Source organism: Xiphophorus maculatus, chromosome 24 (assembly GCF_002775205.1).
Source record: "Xiphophorus maculatus strain JP 163 A chromosome 24, X_maculatus-5.0-male, whole genome shotgun sequence".
In the NCBI taxonomy this organism is placed as follows: domain Eukaryota; kingdom Metazoa; phylum Chordata; class Actinopteri; order Cyprinodontiformes; family Poeciliidae; genus Xiphophorus; species Xiphophorus maculatus.
In genome coordinates, this window is record NC_036466.1 from 1,281,363 (window position 1) to 1,297,739 (window position 16,377).

Sequence of the window (16,377 nt, forward strand, 5' to 3'; positions counted from 1 at the left end):
TCAGTTATTAAAATAAAGAGTCCAAATATGTTTCTGCTTTTCTTTAAAACTGAACAAGTAGAGTCAGAATCTTCTGATTTGCTTTTTATATAAAGTTTGAAAAATTTGGTGCAACTTTTTTTTCACTTAATTGCAATGCAAGGTTTAAAATGATAAGACCCAAATATTGTTTTATGTTGTCACTTTTATAAAAATATGTCAACAAATCTGATTTTGTTACTCCAGGTTTAGCAGGCTGCCTTTTCAAGTAAACTCAGCTAATTTGTTGACCCAATAAAGTCGCTGATTCTAGACAAATCCGTATAACAACTGAGGACGTTATTTTTATACTTCATCCTTGATCCAACACCTAGCGACGCAATGACGTCACTCGCAGACGTCTGCGAGTCAGGAGCGGTGGATGTTTTAACTTTCTGTCGACAATGCAACACTCTGCAATCGTCATCTGCGTTTTTATTAGCAGCTTACTTCACACAGGTGAGGAGAAATTAATAATTCGTGTTTTTTTTATTAGATGAAATGACTTATTTCGCCAATTTTTTAAAAGTTTCTATTGTTGAAATGTCCCCAAATGTGTGAAATGCTCAACCTCATAGTGAGTTATACGATGACAAACAATAAATTATTGACAATTTATTGATAATATCTGAAGCATCTGTCCAGGCTTCATCAGGATCAGCTGGTGCGATGCTCAGGAAGGTTGGGGGAGAAAAAATAAAATAAAAAATCAAACTTCCGTGTTTTCACAAAAACTTTGTTGAATTCTTGGTATGACCGGAAGTAATAACGTTACCATCGAGCCACCTTACTAGTTATAATTATAATAATTGTTATAATTATTATTATAATTGTAAAAGTTGAACAAAAAGTGTTTTGACTAAACTTGACGGTTGCGCTGTTTTGTAAACAGTCATGACGCAGTTACAGAGCGTCACCTGACCTGTTTACGTTTTTTACATTGAAGCCACACATTTCAGCGTATTCTACTGGAGTTTTACGTGATAAAATAAAACAAAGATGTGCTTAGTTATGAAAGGAAAAGAAAAATGATTCATGACACAGCAAACGTGGAAGAATCGCAGCATGTGAGTTATGGTATTACCTATTTTGGAGGTAGGATTTATTCAGCTTTGTCTTCTTTTCGAACTAGATATCAACATTTTGTTATTGTTATTATTATATATCTTTTGTTTTCTTCTTAATAATTTAGTTTTTTTTCTCGGACATTTTGTACATCCTAAATAATTTAAATATTTGGTTTCGTTTTTATTTCAGTACTTCAGCATCAAATAAGGAAGTAGAAATTAAACGTTAAAATTGCAGATATATCTACTGTATATATAATTTTCTTTATAGTCTGTTGGAGCTATTTATGCTTTATTTCTTTATCCATTAGAATTTTGTTAGTTAATTCTTAAATTAATATTTGTTGTATTATTTACAGAATTTATTTGCAGGTTAATAATTGTTGATTCTATTTATCTTTTTTTTCTTATTTATTTTTTCTAAGTAAGACAGGAAGTAATGTGGGTCAGTCCACTTTCTATAAGTGTAGCAGCCTGGTAAAGGACCAGCAGGCATTTGGGTTTGGGTCCTACGGTTTTTACCAGAGCAAGAGAGGTAGCATGAGAACGAAAGAAAGTTTGAACTCTGTAATTGTTTGCTGAAATAGGAAAATAAATCATCCAGAACAATCAACAAGTTTGGACATTGAACTGCGTACAGAAACTTGACCCCAGTGCCTATAGTGGCTTGATGGAACTTTTATCGGATGTTTGGCTTGGCAAACAGTCGCCACTACATAGTCCATCAGAAAAACTAATCTCATCTTAAGGTTACTGATGTAAACATTTTATTGGCCAGAACTTTTTGATGTTAATATTTAGAGCCTTAATTCTGAAAACTTTTATTTCAGGTCAGTTTGCTCTAATAGAAACAAAGGAGACTGTTTGGGCAGCAGTGGGAGACCAGGCCTCTCTGAGCTGTCGGCTCACTGAGGATAAAGATGTCCTCCAGATCACCTGGCAGAAAGTTCATCCCATTGGAGAGAAGAACCTCGCCACTTACACCAAGAAGTTTGGTTCTAGAGTGAGTTCTGTCCTGGAGGAGAAGATGGATTTTCAGTATGAATCTCTGCAGAGCTGCTCCATGGTGATCAGGAAGGTGACGGAGCAGGATGAAGGCTGCTACCGATGTTTGTTTAACACCTATCCTGAAGGAGCGTTGATAGGCTGGACCTGCTTAAAACTCTGTGGTGAGTGAAGAGCAGCAGAACATCTGCAGATGGTTAACTCTGGTTGATGTTTTAAAATTTCTTTATATTTATCATATCTATTCTTTCTGTAGAGCAGCAGAACATCTGCAGATGGTTAACTCTTCTCTGTATGATGTAACATTTGTCATGTCTGTTCTCTCCACAGAGCTGCATGGACCCTTCATTGACATCAGCAGATCAAACTCTCCTCCAGGGTCGGTTGTGACCTGTTCAGCCACAGGTCGACCTGTTCCCATGGTAACACTGACTGTTCTCCATCAGAACCTCAGCTTCTCCCACTACAACACCAGCAGAGTGAGCAACACCAACGGTACCGTCACCTTCACCACTACAGTTCTGCTCTCAGCTCTGAACAGCACACAGATTGGATGTTCAGTGTCAGTGGACTCTGCTGCTCCCAGAGAGCTGCTGGTCACCGTTCCTGGACTCACAGAGACGTCTGATAGTAAGAAACTCTTTTAATGACTAAGAAACTATTAACCTCCTGTGCCTTGAATAAGTTTTCAACTCCGTAAGACTGCAGCTGTGGCTGTAAACGTCCAATATAAGATCTGTGACAAAAAAATAGGTTTTAGTTGTTATTGTTAATCACCGCAAAGGTCAGACTGATGGTCACTTTGTGGTTCTGATTTTTGGACAGGTTTGGATGAAGACTTTGAATCTGATGACAAGGACAAAGGTAAGCTCAGAATCATGTGCTGGAGTATTTTTATTCATTCAGAAATGTCGCTAAAATCTGTTGCTCTTTCTCCAAAGGACGACTTGTAGCTGTTGCAATGGGATTACTTGTGATTTTCTGTGGAGCTTTTGGAGGTTTAACCATGTTGTGGTTCAGAAAAAGGCATCAGAACAGGTGACTATTGTCAGACAGTTTTAGCTTTTTGTCAACAATATTTTTGTTTTTCCTCATTCTTACATTCTGCATGTGTCACACAGGAAGGAGAAAAACCCCACAGAACAAACTAGAAATAATCAGTAAGAGTCTTATTTGTTTTTTTATTTGCTCTGAATTTTCCTAATATCATATTTGCCCCACAGTATAATGATATGTTTATCTTTCCTTGTGTTCATTTATACAAGTTTCTCATCTAAATCTGGTTTTTGTTTCTTTTTAAGGTCTGAAGAGTTTCCGATACCTGAAAAGGACAAGAAAGTAGCAGCTTCATTGATTAACAGACAGAGTAGCAAGCAGTCATCACCAACAACTCCAACAACACCTGATATAGAAAGTTGTTCACCTGAGGGTATAAAACTACATCAAAAACTAACCGCCAAGAAATCTGAGTAATATAATAAACCACTTGACTTGTATTTTAATGTTTAATGCAAGATGTTTGCTCCTTTCCTGAAAAGTTGCACTTTTAGACATTGATTGTTTCTGTCCGTCGGCAGCCATGTTGCCTCTTTAACTGTTGGCTTCAATGAAGCTCATCCACGTTTCCTGGGTCCCTGGAAACTGTGGTGGAGAGGAGGACACTGAAGAAGGTTCTGTCTATTATGCACAATAAACAGCACCCTCTCCACCACATAGTGGACAGACAGCGGAGCACCTTCTCACATAGGCTGCTCCAGCTCCGCTGTCGTAGGGACAGATACAGGAAATCCTTCCTGCCACAGGCCATCTCACTGTACAATAAAAGCTAAATCATTGTTCTGCACTAATCAGTCCAATTTTGCACAACTGCACTGTGGCACACTGCTGTACATATATTTACATATACATATCTGCATTTTTTGAATCTTTGCAAGGACTGCTCTAAGTTGCTTTTTATATTAACAGCATGTTATATTTTATTTTTATTTTTTTATTTTGTCTACAACTGCTACTCAGTGGTGGTTGTTGTGTGTCTTGTCTCTATGCTGTAACTGCGAAGTAATTTCCCTGCCGGGATGAATAAAGTACTTCTATTCTATTCTATTCTATTCTATCATTTCCTGCATGCAATCGATAATTATGGAGCAAAAACTTTCACTGTAGAAAACAACACAACACTACATGCTAACTGGAGCTGTGTCGTTACAAAAACTATTGGATTTTAAAAAACATTGTTCGCTATAGTTTTGTTTTGCTACTGTGACATAAGGTGCCATCCTAAATAATGTGAGTAGAAGCTAAAACAGATGGTTAAAAGCCTTTATTATTAGTGTTTGTCTGTATTTTTAGTATTTTGAACATTGTTGACGTCGTCAGTTTTTATATATATATGTATATGTGTAAATAGAGACCATTTGTGTTAAAATATGGTGTTTATTGTTTTCTTTAAAACTAAAGGGAAAGGCATACGATTTTACAAATGTACATTCTTTATATGAACATACTGTTTTTTCTACATTTTAATAATCCTTTGCAATACATTTGATACAAACGGAAAGCCTGTTTATTTAAATAGTGGCACATGTTCTCTTTTATACAAGAGAAATGCATGTGTTAAATGAGCCGAGTGAACAACGTGTCAACCTTTACCTCATTACTGCTGTAAACAAAACTGATTTGAAGTTTCTTGCATTATGAAGAAAAACACAACAGCTGGATTATTTTTTTTTTTTTAATAATGGATTAAAACAATATTCATCTGCTGCTCCAAAACAGTTGAATGAAATAGTTTTCTGCTATTTTGTGAACATTTTAAGCAAAATAAACAAGTGGAAATTCCCAAAGCCTGTGGATTTGCTCTGTGGTTTTGCTGCTTCATGTCCTTACAGGATTTTTGTTCTGATACAGAAGAAAGTCATAAAATAAAGTGACAACTTCATTGATATGTGCAATGCACAAGGGAGAGTGTTGTTACTGTGTTGTTACTGAATATTCTGCGTCGTATGACAGAGGCGTCAGTAAGTTCACAGTCAGATTCTCAAATGAGTTTTGTTTTTTCTTTTTTTTTTTTCCTTTTGCTGAACCACACGTCTTCTTCCTACAGCATGGCTTTCTACTGCTGCAGCAGTGGCAGCCTGGCATTTTTTACTGTCCTGCTTGTACTAGGTACTTCTATCAAATCGCTTTTTGTTGTTGTTGTTTTACCTCATTAATGTTTCAGAAACAGTTCTTTGCTAACATTTTAATTTAATTCATTCACAGGAATAAGAAAAAATACTTTCAAAAGACGCCACAGAAAATGCAAGCATGTAATTCATTCTTCAGTATCACAGATAGATTGATCATCTTTTACCAGGAATTACTATGCTGGACATCAAGGAGGACCTGACCAAAGCAGCTGAAGAAGAACTGTACTTCCACCATTAGTGGAACCAGCCAGACTTTCCTTCTTGAGCAAACAGCAGCTCTTTCCAAATGTCACTGTAATGCAGGAATTCCTGACACACGCAGAGTTCAAGGAGAGACTGATTGTTGTTGAATCTTTTGCACAACTGTGCATCACTAGCAACTCTGTATTTAATCTGTTGCTTTCAGTGACCTTTGTGTCTTTGCCTGGGTGTTACTTCAGGATTTGTAAGAACGGATGTCTTCTTAAAAAGATCCACTGAATCTGTAAAAAAAAAAAAAAGTGAGATTTAAACAGTAAAGATATTAATTGCTTAAATCGAACATCTGCTAATGAAGAAAGACTTTACAATTACAAATACTTTTTAAAAAATTCGACAAATTGTTCCCAGTTAAAGAATCAAACTGTCATGTCTTTATGATGCCGACATGCATGTATGTCGGATTTTTGCTGAGGAGAAAAAGAACATGCTTTTGTTTGAATTGCCTCATTAATGTGAATTTAGCTCATAGATGTTCTCAAGAAATAATTTTAAATAATTTTTTTAAGAAAAAAAAGGCTGACAGGCTAATGAAAGGCTAATACTTTCTGTATTTCTTTCAAATTAATGTAAAGAACTTTGAATTGCATTTTTGCTGAAAATGTGTTATATGAATAAAATCTCCTTGCCTCAAGATGTGTGTAAAGCTGTTCTGTATCTTCTCTTTTTATTGATTTTTGTTGTCCTAAAGTAAAGTAATGTATTTTGTATGCTTAGTTACAGTTTATTTGCTTAAATTTGCTTAATTTTTTTTTCTTCCTGTCTGGTTAACAGCAGAACAACTTGTTTAAATCATCATATTGTGAAATAATCTTCTCCTTTACCCATTTAGATTATAAAGATTTTTTTATCTCTGAGAAAATAGGTTTAACCATGAAATGCATTTTTCCTTCTTTTAGGAACATTTACCTTAACTTCATGTTTCAAAGGAACATTAAAGGAGTGTAAGATTCATTTAACAGCCCTTTGAGTCACTGCTAAGCACAATAAGCACATTTGCTCTGTGAAAGTATGTCCTTGTTTTCTTTGCATATATTATCTTGACTGCACATAAATACATTTCCTTTAATTCTTTATTTCTTTTTTCTCTATAATCTGTATATTTTGTTTGTACGCTGTAATCAAAGAGGCTCTGGGCGTGTCTTTAAAAACTTTACTTGATAAGAAAATAATAAAACAAATAAAGAGTGATGAATTTGGATAGACGCGTCACACCTTTACGGAGGCGCAGACTTTGTCACAAGACTCCTGACACACCTGTCTGTTTCCGCCCAGCTCGAGATAAACAAGGAGAACAGGAAATATGAAATATGAAGACTTCGTAAAGGACAACAAAATGTTTCCTCCTGTTATAACCAGCTGCTTTTTAATCACCACCATCCTTCAAACCGGTGAGAACTGATTTGTTTTAACAGACGGAAGAGTTAAACTAATCTTTCCTACATTTTTAGTTCTTCTTTCGTTTCAAATCAAACTTGCACAGAGCTTTGCTACTACCTGCTTCAATAAGCAGCAGCTTCGGTTCATTTCTTTTAGTACAGTCGTTAAACTGAGGGGGAGAAATTGTGTTTAACCTAGAATGGAGTAAATTCTTAAAGGTTCTCAGATGTTGAGAACCAGTCTTGTGTCAAAATATGTTCCAATCCGGAACTTAATGAAACTTTAATTCTGACCAGCTTCCTACCTCTAGTGGGTAAACTTAATAAACTACACAAGTTAATTATTTGTTGCCTAAATATAGACCAGAGAAGACCAATTTATAGCATAATAACAATCATTCTGATGAAAAAGAACAACTTCTTTTAGCTCTAGAATTTTAAATGTGAGTATGTAATGTTGTCTGGTCTTTAAACATTATTAAGGACAAAATGTATTGAAATCTAATCTAATCTGTAGAAAACCACAACAGATCTTTCGATGTAATGCATTAAACAAATGAGTGAAAATATATTTTACAGCTTCTAGAACAACATTAAGTTGCAGTAACTTTTATTAAATGATATTTGAGGAATATTGGCTTTAATAACAAAGCTTCAGTCCATTGAGATTCTCAGGTTTGTTTAGGCAGATTTGTTTCTTAAGTTCCCACCATAGTATGGTTCCCACACAATACTATACATCCGTGTTTTTTGTGTGCTGCACTTTTCTAAATTTGTCCATATGCCAAATTTTAGTGTGAAAACTGCACACTCTTTTATACATGAGGCCCCAGATCATTTTATTATGCCCTTTGACTACAATTTTATTTGTTGGCAGCCTCTTCTATGAAATCCCAACATGCAAACGTTGACAAACTAAGAACTCTGTGGGAATTTTTACATCTTATAACCTTATATAGGGAAAGGAGGAGACGGAATTTTATGGAAAAAGAAAAAAGAGGAAGTGAACCACATTCAGTTTCCTGCTTAATATAAAATTGTGACAAACTATTTTTCAACACAGAGAGAGAGCAAATTAAAGCACTCTTATAGAGGATACATAATATAAATAAAGTTACTCTGATCTATTATCTTCATGTCCTGCAGCTTTAGCGGTTTTGATCCAAACCCAGCAGACGGTGTTGGCAGCAGTAGGAGAAGATGCTCCTCTCAGCTGTCGGCTCCTGGTAACTAAAGACGTCCAGCAGGTCACCTGGCAGAAAGTGTTGGAGAAAACAGAGAGGAGTATTAGTTCCTACAGCCAGTATTTTGGTGAAACAGTGAATCCTGGATTTAAAGATAAAGTTCAGTTTACAGAAGCTGGACTGCAGAAGAACTCTATAGTTATCAGGAACGTTACAGAGCAGGATGCAGGATGTTATCTCTGTCTGTTCAACACCTACCCTGATGGAGCTCTGATAGCTGGAACCTGCCTGGAGGTTTATGGTGAGAACCTGACTGTATTCAATTCAGAAATATTTTATTAATCCCAAAGGAAAATTGAATGTTGTAGCTCATATTCTTGACGTTTCTTTAAAGAGATGCTGATGACTGTGTATGTCCCACACTCACAGTAGATCAATACTACCGTGAGGTAGAGTGTCTCGCAGTAGGAAGTTTGGATCTTCTACCCTTTTTATCCCTCCAATTTCCTGGCTTGTATGCTGCTCAACTAACAGGGAACACTTGTGCCAGCCAAAGTGGGCGTCTCCAACGGGCTGTGGGTGGTGACGCCAGCCGCAAAAGTGAAACACAAACAGTCAGAAAAAAAACACAGCATTCCAAACATAGACTCAAAATAAATATAACAGCAAAAGTGGATAACTTCAAAATATCACAACAAAACAAATTCAAAACAGCAAATATATGAAGAAACTTGAAAATAACTCAAAAAGGAGGCCACGTCACCACATGAGCAGAAAGTGACAGTCTGTATTCATGCAGTTCTAGAAAACCCTCTGACTGGAGACACTGTTTCATTGTGCAACAGTCTTGTGAAGAGGATGCTCAGGATTGCCCATAATTTTCATGATTTTATGATTTTATGAAGAATCCTTCATTGCATAGTAATCTCCAGAGGTTCCACAGTCGTCCCCAGAACAGAACCAGCCTCCTTCATCAGGCTGTTGAGCCTTTTTAGGTTCCTAGCTCTGATACTGCCTCCCATGACATGACATGACAGAAGAAGAGATGATGCTCTCAACTACAGACCTTTAGAAGATATGCAGCATCTCTCTGCAAATACTGAAGGATCTTATCTTCTTTAAGAAGCGAAGTCTGCTCTGTACCTTCTTCAGTGATGTCAGTAACACGTTACTTAGTAAAACGTTACTAAGTAACATGTTACTGACGTCTGACCACTTTTTTCAGTAACAAATAATCTAACTCGTTGCTATTTCATATCCAGTAGTCAGACTATTGTTACTTATCGAAATCATTTTGCGTTACTGTGCGTTACTATTTTCTTTTGGAATTTAATTTTATTTCGAGTTTATTGTCGAGTGATCGCCGTTTCTATGCGACAGCATCAGCAGCGACAGAAACGTAAACAATGGGGAGAAGAGGGAGATGCACATTTTGTTGGTAGAAAAACAGGAACTACTTTGAGTTTCTGTCGCCAAGTCTGATTATTATAAGCGGCTGTGGGATTTTTATTTTTCTTGAAATTGCTCGCAAATTTAATGAGTCGCAGGTTGAACTTTTTGGGCTCGTTTTTGAACGTGAAGTTGCTCATTTGGGCTTGGAAATAAGCAGACAGAAACCCCAGAATGTGTCTGACCTCCAGTTAGTTTTAGTCAGGCTCTCCCTGTCCATCATTTCCCGGATGATCCGTCCCGCTGTGTCTTTGTTAATGTCAAGTTAATATATTACCTGTCAATTACGTCGAGCTATCCAGAACATTGGAAACATGGAGACTAATATGAACAGCGCAATAAACGTGAAGACAGCCGCAAATGAACGAGTCCGTAAAGTTGTGCAACTAAACACAACCTTAAAATCCTTCTTAGAGTTTTCCAGACAATAGTGGAAAACACAAAAACTGCACAAATTAGTAACGTTTTCTTTTTGTACTGTAACCATTAAAAAGTCTCCCCTTCAGTTCAACCTTATCAGTGGAGACACATTGTTGATGTTACCATTATAAAATAGCTTCCAATAATGTATCGGCAAAGATCAATGTCATTTTCACAGCGTTGTTAGCAGCTGCTGAAAGTAACTAAAAACGTTACTTTTAATGTAACTTAGTTACTTTCCAAATCAAGTAGTCAGTAATCTAACTGAGTTACTTTTTCAAGGAGTAATCAGTAATCCGATTAAAGTTACTTTTTCAAAGTAACTATACCATCACTGACCTTCTTGTAGCTTTACTGTTTCAGCCAGTCCAGCTCGTTGTCCAGAGGAACACTGAGATATTTATATTCCTTCTCCACCTCCACTTCTTCCCATGTGATGGAAATAGGGTTTGATGTAACCCTGTTTCTCCTGAAATCTAAAATCAACCCTTTTGTTTTGTTCATATTCAAGATGAGAGGATTGTTCCAAAGCGGTCCACCAGCTCTCTGTACTCAGCCTCTTGTCCATCTCTGACACAAACAACAACTATAGAGTCATCTGAATATTTCTGTAGATGACAGGAGTCTGTTTTGTATCGGAAGTCTGAAATGTAGAGTGAAAAAGGAATGGTGAGAGTGCAGTGCCCTGTGGTGCTCCTGAGTTGCTGAATACCTCATGACTCTAGCTGGGTCTTTGTTAGGCCTCCTTTTCAACTGATATGACATTTGTGGCTACAATTGAGGTATTTTTTTGAGCTTTTGCAATATTTAGCAGTTACTCCTGTTGTAAGCCATCTGGTTGTTATGGTTGTGCATAATGACAAATGCCCAAAAGGAAATCAGCAAAACTGATTCCAACCTGCAAAGCAATGAAAACCAGAGGGAGTCATTTTTTAAAACAATAAAGTTTCTGCCAGAAATTGAGGAATGAAAGTTTTTTAAAAAGTAAAAAATGGTATGAAAGTCACAGAGCTACTCCAACATGCTACCACCTAGCAGGTACCAAGAGGATTACAAGGTTAATTTCTATAACTTAATGTCGACCATGATCTCTGTTCTCTGTTCACAGAGCTGCATGGACCCTTCATTGAGGTCAGCAGATCAAACTCTCCTCCAGGGTCGGTTGTGACCTGTTCAGCCACAGGTCGACCTGTTCCCATGGTAACACTGACTGTTCTCCATCAGAACCTCAGCTTTTCCCACTACAACACCAGCAGAGTGAGCAACACCAACGGTACCGTCACCTTCACCACTACAGTTCTGCTCTCAGCTCTGAACAGCACACAGATTGGATGTTCAGTGTCAGTGGACTCTGCTGCTCCCAGAGAGCTGCTGGTCACCGTTCCTGGACTCACTGAGACGTCTGATAGTAAGAAACTCTTTTAATGACTAAGAAACTATTAACCTCCTGTGCCTTGAATAAGTTTTCAACTCCGTAAGACTGCAGCTGTGGCTGCAAACGTCCAATATAAGATCTGTGACAAAAAAATAGGTTTTAGTTGTTATTGTTAATCACCGCAAAGGTCAGACTGATGGTCACTTTGTGGTTCTGATTTTTGGACAGGTTTGGATGAAGACTTTGAATCTGATGACAAGGACAAAGGTGAGCTCAGAATCATGTGCTGGAGTATTTTTATTCATTCAGAAATGTCGCTAACATCTGTTGCTCTTTCTCCAAAGGACGACTTGTAGCTGTTGCAATGGGATTACTTGTGATTCTCTGTGGAGCTTTTGGTTGTTTAACCATGTTGTGGTTCAGAAAAAGGCATCAGAACAGGTGACTATTGTCAGACAGTTTTAGCTTTTTGTCAACAATATTTTTGTTTTTCCTCATTCTTACATTCTGCATGTGTCACACAGGAAGGAGAAAAACCCCACAGAACAAACTAGAAATAATCAGTAAGAGTCTTATTTGTTTTTTTATTTGCTCTGAATTTTCCTAATATCATATTTGCCCCACAGTATAATGATATGTTTATCTTTCCTTGTGTTCATTTATACAAGTTTCTCATCTAAATCTGGTTTTTGTTTCTTTTTAAGGTCTGAAGAGTTTCCGATACCTGAAAAGGACAAGAAAGTAGCAGCTTCATTGATTAACAGACAGAGTAGCAAGCAGTCATCACCAACAACTCCAACAACACCTGATATAGAAAGTTGTTCACCTGAGGGTATGAAACTACATCAAAAACTAACCGCCAAGAAATCTGAGTACCGGTAATATAATAAACCACTTGACTTGTATTTTAATGTTTAATGCAAGATGTTTGCTCCTTTCCTGAAAAGTTGCACTTTTAGACATTGATTGTTTCTGTCCGTCGGCAGCCATGTTGCCTCTTTAACTGTTGGCTTCAATGAAGCTCATCCACGTTTCCTGCATGTAATCGATAATTATGGAGCAAAAACTTTCACTGTAGAAAACAACACAACACTACATGCTAGCTGAAGCTGTGTCGTTACAAAAACTATTGGATTTTAAAAAACATTGTTCACTATAGTTTTGTTTTGCTACTGTTACATAAGGTGCCATCCTAAATAATGTGAGTAGAAGCTAAAACAGATGGTTAAAAGCCTTTATTATTAGTGTTTGTCTGTATTTTTAGTATTTTGAACATTGTTGACGTCGTCAGTTTTTATATATATATGTATATGTGTAAATAGAGACCATTTGTGTAAAAATATGGTGTTTATTGTTTTCTTTAAAACTAAAGGGAAAGGCATACGATTTTACAAATGTACATTCTTTATATGAACATACTGTTTTTTCTACATTTTAATAATCCTTTGCAATACATTTGATACAAACGGAAAGCCTGTTTATTTAAATAGTGGCACATGTTCTCTTTTATACAAGAGAAATGCATGTGTTAAATGAGCCGAGTGAACAACGTGTCAACCTTTACCTCATTACTGCTGTAAACAAAACTGATTTTAAGTTTCTTGCATTATGAAGAAAAACACAACAGCTGGATTATTTTTTTTTTTTAATAATGGATTAAAACAATATTCATCTGCTGCTCCAAAACAGTTGAATGAAATAGTTTTCTGCTATTTTGTGAACATTTTAAGCAAAATAAACAAGTGGAAATTCCCAAAGCCTGTGGATTTGCTCTGTGGTTTTGCTGCTTCATATTCTTACAGGATTTTTGTTCTGATACAGAAGAAATTCATAAAATAAAGTAACAACTTCATTAATATGTGCAATGCACAAGGGAGAAAGGAGTAAAATCACCTGGTTAAGCAATAGCATAGTGTGGCTTTTATTCTGGACTGTTTTGTAAAAACACAAAAGAACATGTGAACAGATCTGCCTCTTAATGTGAACAGTGAAGGCAGAACAGGGAGCTGTTGGAATTACTTTTTGCTTTTACCGATTACTGTCTGCTGTGATGGGGTAAATTTCATGAGGTAATTTAAAAAATATCAAAATAGAAAAGACTTAAGAGTCCATTAAAATTAGTCGAAAAATAAAACTGCGTGCCAATGACTGTTTAATTTAATGAAACACACTTGCGGGCGATGATTTAAGCATTTGAAAATACATCATCATTATTATTATTACTACATATTTTTTTATTTTCACTAAAGCAATTTATTTCATTTATTTTTTAAAAAAAACAACACAAACCCCCAAATAACTTAAAGTGTAATTTTTCACTCCAGCTGTAACAGGTTTCTGACAGGAAAATAGTTTTTGGGAAGAGAAATGATGGGAAATCAGAAAATGTATTATTCCATACAGTATGTTAAAGATGGGACAAAATACACGTTGGACATAATTACACCCCCTTTCTTCATTTATTTTAGTTAAATTAAAGTCTGCCCTGTATTAACGTAGACATTTTTCCTCAAGCTGCATTTCTCCTATTGAGACTGGCGGTGGCTGTGAGCATGTAGTTGCAGTAGTTTGCCACCAGATGGCGTATCGATCACGTTGAGTACTTCTGACTAGCCAGCGACAGTTCAGCGTCGTTACGGCTGTTGAATAACGGCTCATCTGTCAACAGGTAAATATAAATTATTGACACAGTTATAGCAATGTTAATGTCTGCAGCTGCACACAATTTTCCATATTTGGGGAAAGTTGACTGTTTATCTCTGACTGTTAAATGTGGTTAAATGTTATTTGTGTCCGCTAATGACGGCCTTAAACAGGTAACTAGTTACACCTGCTCCGTTACATTTACTTGAGTAACTTTTTGGGGGGGGGAAAGTACTTTTAGCAGTACTTTAACTATGCCGTACTTTTGACTTGAATAATGTTATTATGAAGAACCCCTTCTCTTGAGGAAACTTTGATTAATTTCACTGAAAGAAGAACAATCTTGTTTTAAACATAAAATCACCAGACTCAGACACACACCTGCGGTTTGGTTAGCTGCACAAGTTTTATGTTGAAAGAAATTTATTTGGAGAACTCTTTATTTTTTGCCTAATTTTGTTTTCTGTAATTATGTTTGTATGAATTACTTTCATTCTCATCTTAAAATACCAAAATTTCAACTTCAGTTTTACATTTTGATCCGTCTGATGATGTAATTTTTAGATATTAAATGATTGATGTTTTCATCAGTTATCAGTACATGAGTAGCCTTTTTATCAAGTATTTCTTTACTGGAGTAATTTCTTGAATGGCTAGATTTTACTTTCACTTGAGTAAAAAGATGTTGAAGTATTTTTTGGGTATCCGCCTCTATATAATTGTTACGCTGCTCTTGTTTGTGTTCCAGAAGACGTTAGCGAAGGTGAAATAATTTATTTGAGCAATGTTATTGATACTTTCTTTTACAGGGCAAGAACAGCAATTCAGCACTGTAGCGGTGGTGAACAGATCGGTTGTGACTCGCTGGCTGTTTGCAGATGTGAGATGAACTGGGTCAGACGATGTGTGGACCGGTCCTCCTCCTCTGTCTGCTGCTGTGGATCCTACTAGCAACACGAGGTAAGTTTCACCTCCTGGAGGGTTTTTATACAGACTGCTACTGGTTTTATGAGAACATCAGACATAAGCATGATTATTTTAGTTATTTGTTAATCCATCGATTAATTCTGACTATTAATCGGATAAAATAAAGGCACATTCTGCAGATTTTTCTGCTCAATTAAGACAGACAGAACCACTTAAATTTCATTTTTGTTTTCTTTGTGCTTGTCTCAAAAGGAGTGCCTTTCAGTTGATGAATACAAGAATAATTTAGCCTTAGTTTAAAAATTGCCCCCTGTTTTTATATAACTGTGTGTTTCCTACAGGTGTAGCAGCCGTGGTCCAAACTCAGCAGACTGTGTCAGCCGCACTGGGAAAAGATGCCACTTTCATCTGTCAGCTCCTGGAAACTAAAGTTGTCTCGCAGGTCACCTGGCAGAAGGTCTCAGAGAACACAGAGAGGAATATCGGCGCTTACTCCGAGAACTTTGGTCCATCGGTGTATCCAGAATATAAAGATAAAGTTCAGTTTACAGAAGCTGGACTGCAGAAGAACTCCATAGTTATCAGGAACGTCACAGAGCAGGATGCAGGATGTTATCGCTGCCTGTTCGCCACCTTCCCTGATGGAAATTTGATAGGGAGAACCTGCCTGAAGGTTTATGGTGAGAACCTCATTTGATGATCATTTGATGCTCGATGTGATTTAAACGTTTCATTTTCATTTTCAGGGTCGTCTGAATATTCTGCGTCGTATGACAGAGGCGTCAGTAAGTTCACAGTCAGATTCTCAAATGAGTTTTGTTTTTTCTTTTTTTTTTTTCCTTTTGCTGAACCACACGTCTTCTTCCTACAGCATGGCTTTCTACTGCTGCAGCAGTGGCAGCCTGGCATTTTTTACTGTCCTGCTTGTACTAGGTACTTCTATCAAATCGCTTTTTGTTGTTGTTGTTTTACCTCATTAATGTTTCAGAAACAGTTCTTTGCTAACATTTTAATTTAATTCATTCACAGGAATAAGAAAAAATACTTTCAAAGGACGCCACAGAAAATGCAAGCATGTAATTCATTCCTCAGTATCACAGATAGATTGATCATCTTTTACCAGGAATTACTATGCTGGACATCAAGGAGGACCTGACCAAAGCAGCTGAAGAAGAACTGTACTTCCACCATTAGTGGAACCAGCCAGACTTTCCTTCTTGAGCAAACAGCAGCTCTTTCCAAATGTCACTGTAATGCAGGAATTCCTGACACACGCAGAGTTCAAGGAGAGACTGATTGTTGTTGAATCTTTTGCACAACTGTGCATCACTAGCAACTCTGTATTTAATCTGTTGCTTTCAGTGACCTTTGTGTCTTTGCCTGGGTGTTACTTCAGGATTTGTAAGAACGGATGTCTTCTTAAAAAGATCCACTGAATCTGTAAAAAAATGAGTAAATAAAGAG

At 36.7% G+C, this 16,377-nt stretch overlaps 2 protein-coding genes across 5 annotated transcripts; both read left to right on the forward strand.

Moving 5' to 3' along the window:
- The first annotated feature begins 382 nt into the window (after positions 1-382).
- On the forward strand, positions 383-13,092 carry LOC102229202 (OX-2 membrane glycoprotein-like). Of its 3 annotated transcripts, none has more exons than XM_023329179.1 (8): positions 383-477; positions 1,916-2,254; positions 2,421-2,720; positions 2,916-2,954; positions 3,032-3,128; positions 3,212-3,250; positions 3,392-3,519; positions 12,176-13,092. In XM_023329179.1, the coding sequence occupies exons 1-8, from the start codon at positions 423-425 to the stop codon at positions 12,223-12,225; spliced, it is 1,047 nt and encodes a 348-aa protein (XP_023184947.1). In that variant the 5' UTR covers positions 383-422; the 3' UTR covers positions 12,226-13,092. The 3 variants fall into 3 exon arrangements, with proteins under 3 accessions (XP_023184947.1, XP_023184948.1, XP_023184946.1); XM_023329180.1 differs by lacking the exons at positions 383-477; positions 1,916-2,254; positions 2,421-2,720; ... (2 more) ...; positions 3,212-3,250; positions 3,392-3,519 and adding exons at positions 6,819-6,927; positions 8,062-8,400; positions 11,077-11,099; ... (2 more) ...; positions 11,688-11,784; positions 11,868-11,906 and having other exon boundaries at positions 12,048-13,092; XM_023329178.1 differs by lacking the exons at positions 383-477; positions 1,916-2,254; positions 2,421-2,720; ... (2 more) ...; positions 3,212-3,250; positions 3,392-3,519 and adding exons at positions 6,819-6,927; positions 8,062-8,400; positions 11,077-11,376; ... (1 more) ...; positions 11,688-11,784; positions 11,868-11,906 and having other exon boundaries at positions 12,048-13,092.
- An 871-nt stretch (positions 13,093-13,963) lies between these two features.
- On the forward strand, positions 13,964-16,365 carry LOC102228940 (OX-2 membrane glycoprotein-like). Of its 2 annotated transcripts, XM_023329940.1 has the most exons (6): positions 13,964-14,011; positions 14,796-14,946; positions 15,255-15,593; positions 15,660-15,698; positions 15,785-15,846; positions 15,943-15,960. In XM_023329940.1, the coding sequence occupies exons 2-5, from the start codon at positions 14,889-14,891 to the stop codon at positions 15,844-15,846; spliced, it is 498 nt and encodes a 165-aa protein (XP_023185708.1). In that variant the 5' UTR covers positions 13,964-14,011; positions 14,796-14,888; the 3' UTR covers positions 15,943-15,960. The 2 variants fall into 2 exon arrangements, with proteins under 2 accessions (XP_023185708.1, XP_023185707.1); XM_023329939.1 differs by having other exon boundaries at positions 15,660-15,846; positions 15,943-16,365.
- The last annotated feature ends 12 nt before the right edge of the window (positions 16,366-16,377 follow it).

Bases quoted from the DNA above. Each gene is read 5' to 3' on its own strand.
- LOC102229202 (XM_023329178.1), top strand. From the start codon at position 6,840: ATGAAATATGAAGACTTCGTAAAGGACAACAAAATGTTTCCTCCTGTT. The intron at 6,928-8,061 runs GTGAGAACTGAT...CATGTCCTGCAG, and splicing joins CACCACCATCCTTCAAACCG to CTTTAGCGGTTTTGATCCAA. The intron at 11,611-11,687 runs GTGAGCTCAGAA...CTTTCTCCAAAG, and splicing joins ATCTGATGACAAGGACAAAG to GACGACTTGTAGCTGTTGCA.
- LOC102228940 (XM_023329939.1), top strand. From the start codon at position 14,889: ATGTGTGGACCGGTCCTCCTCCTCTGTCTGCTGCTGTGGATCCTACTA. The intron at 14,947-15,254 runs GTAAGTTTCACC...TGTTTCCTACAG, and splicing joins GATCCTACTAGCAACACGAG to GTGTAGCAGCCGTGGTCCAA. The intron at 15,847-15,942 runs GTACTTCTATCA...ATTCATTCACAG, and splicing joins TACTGTCCTGCTTGTACTAG to GAATAAGAAAAAATACTTTC.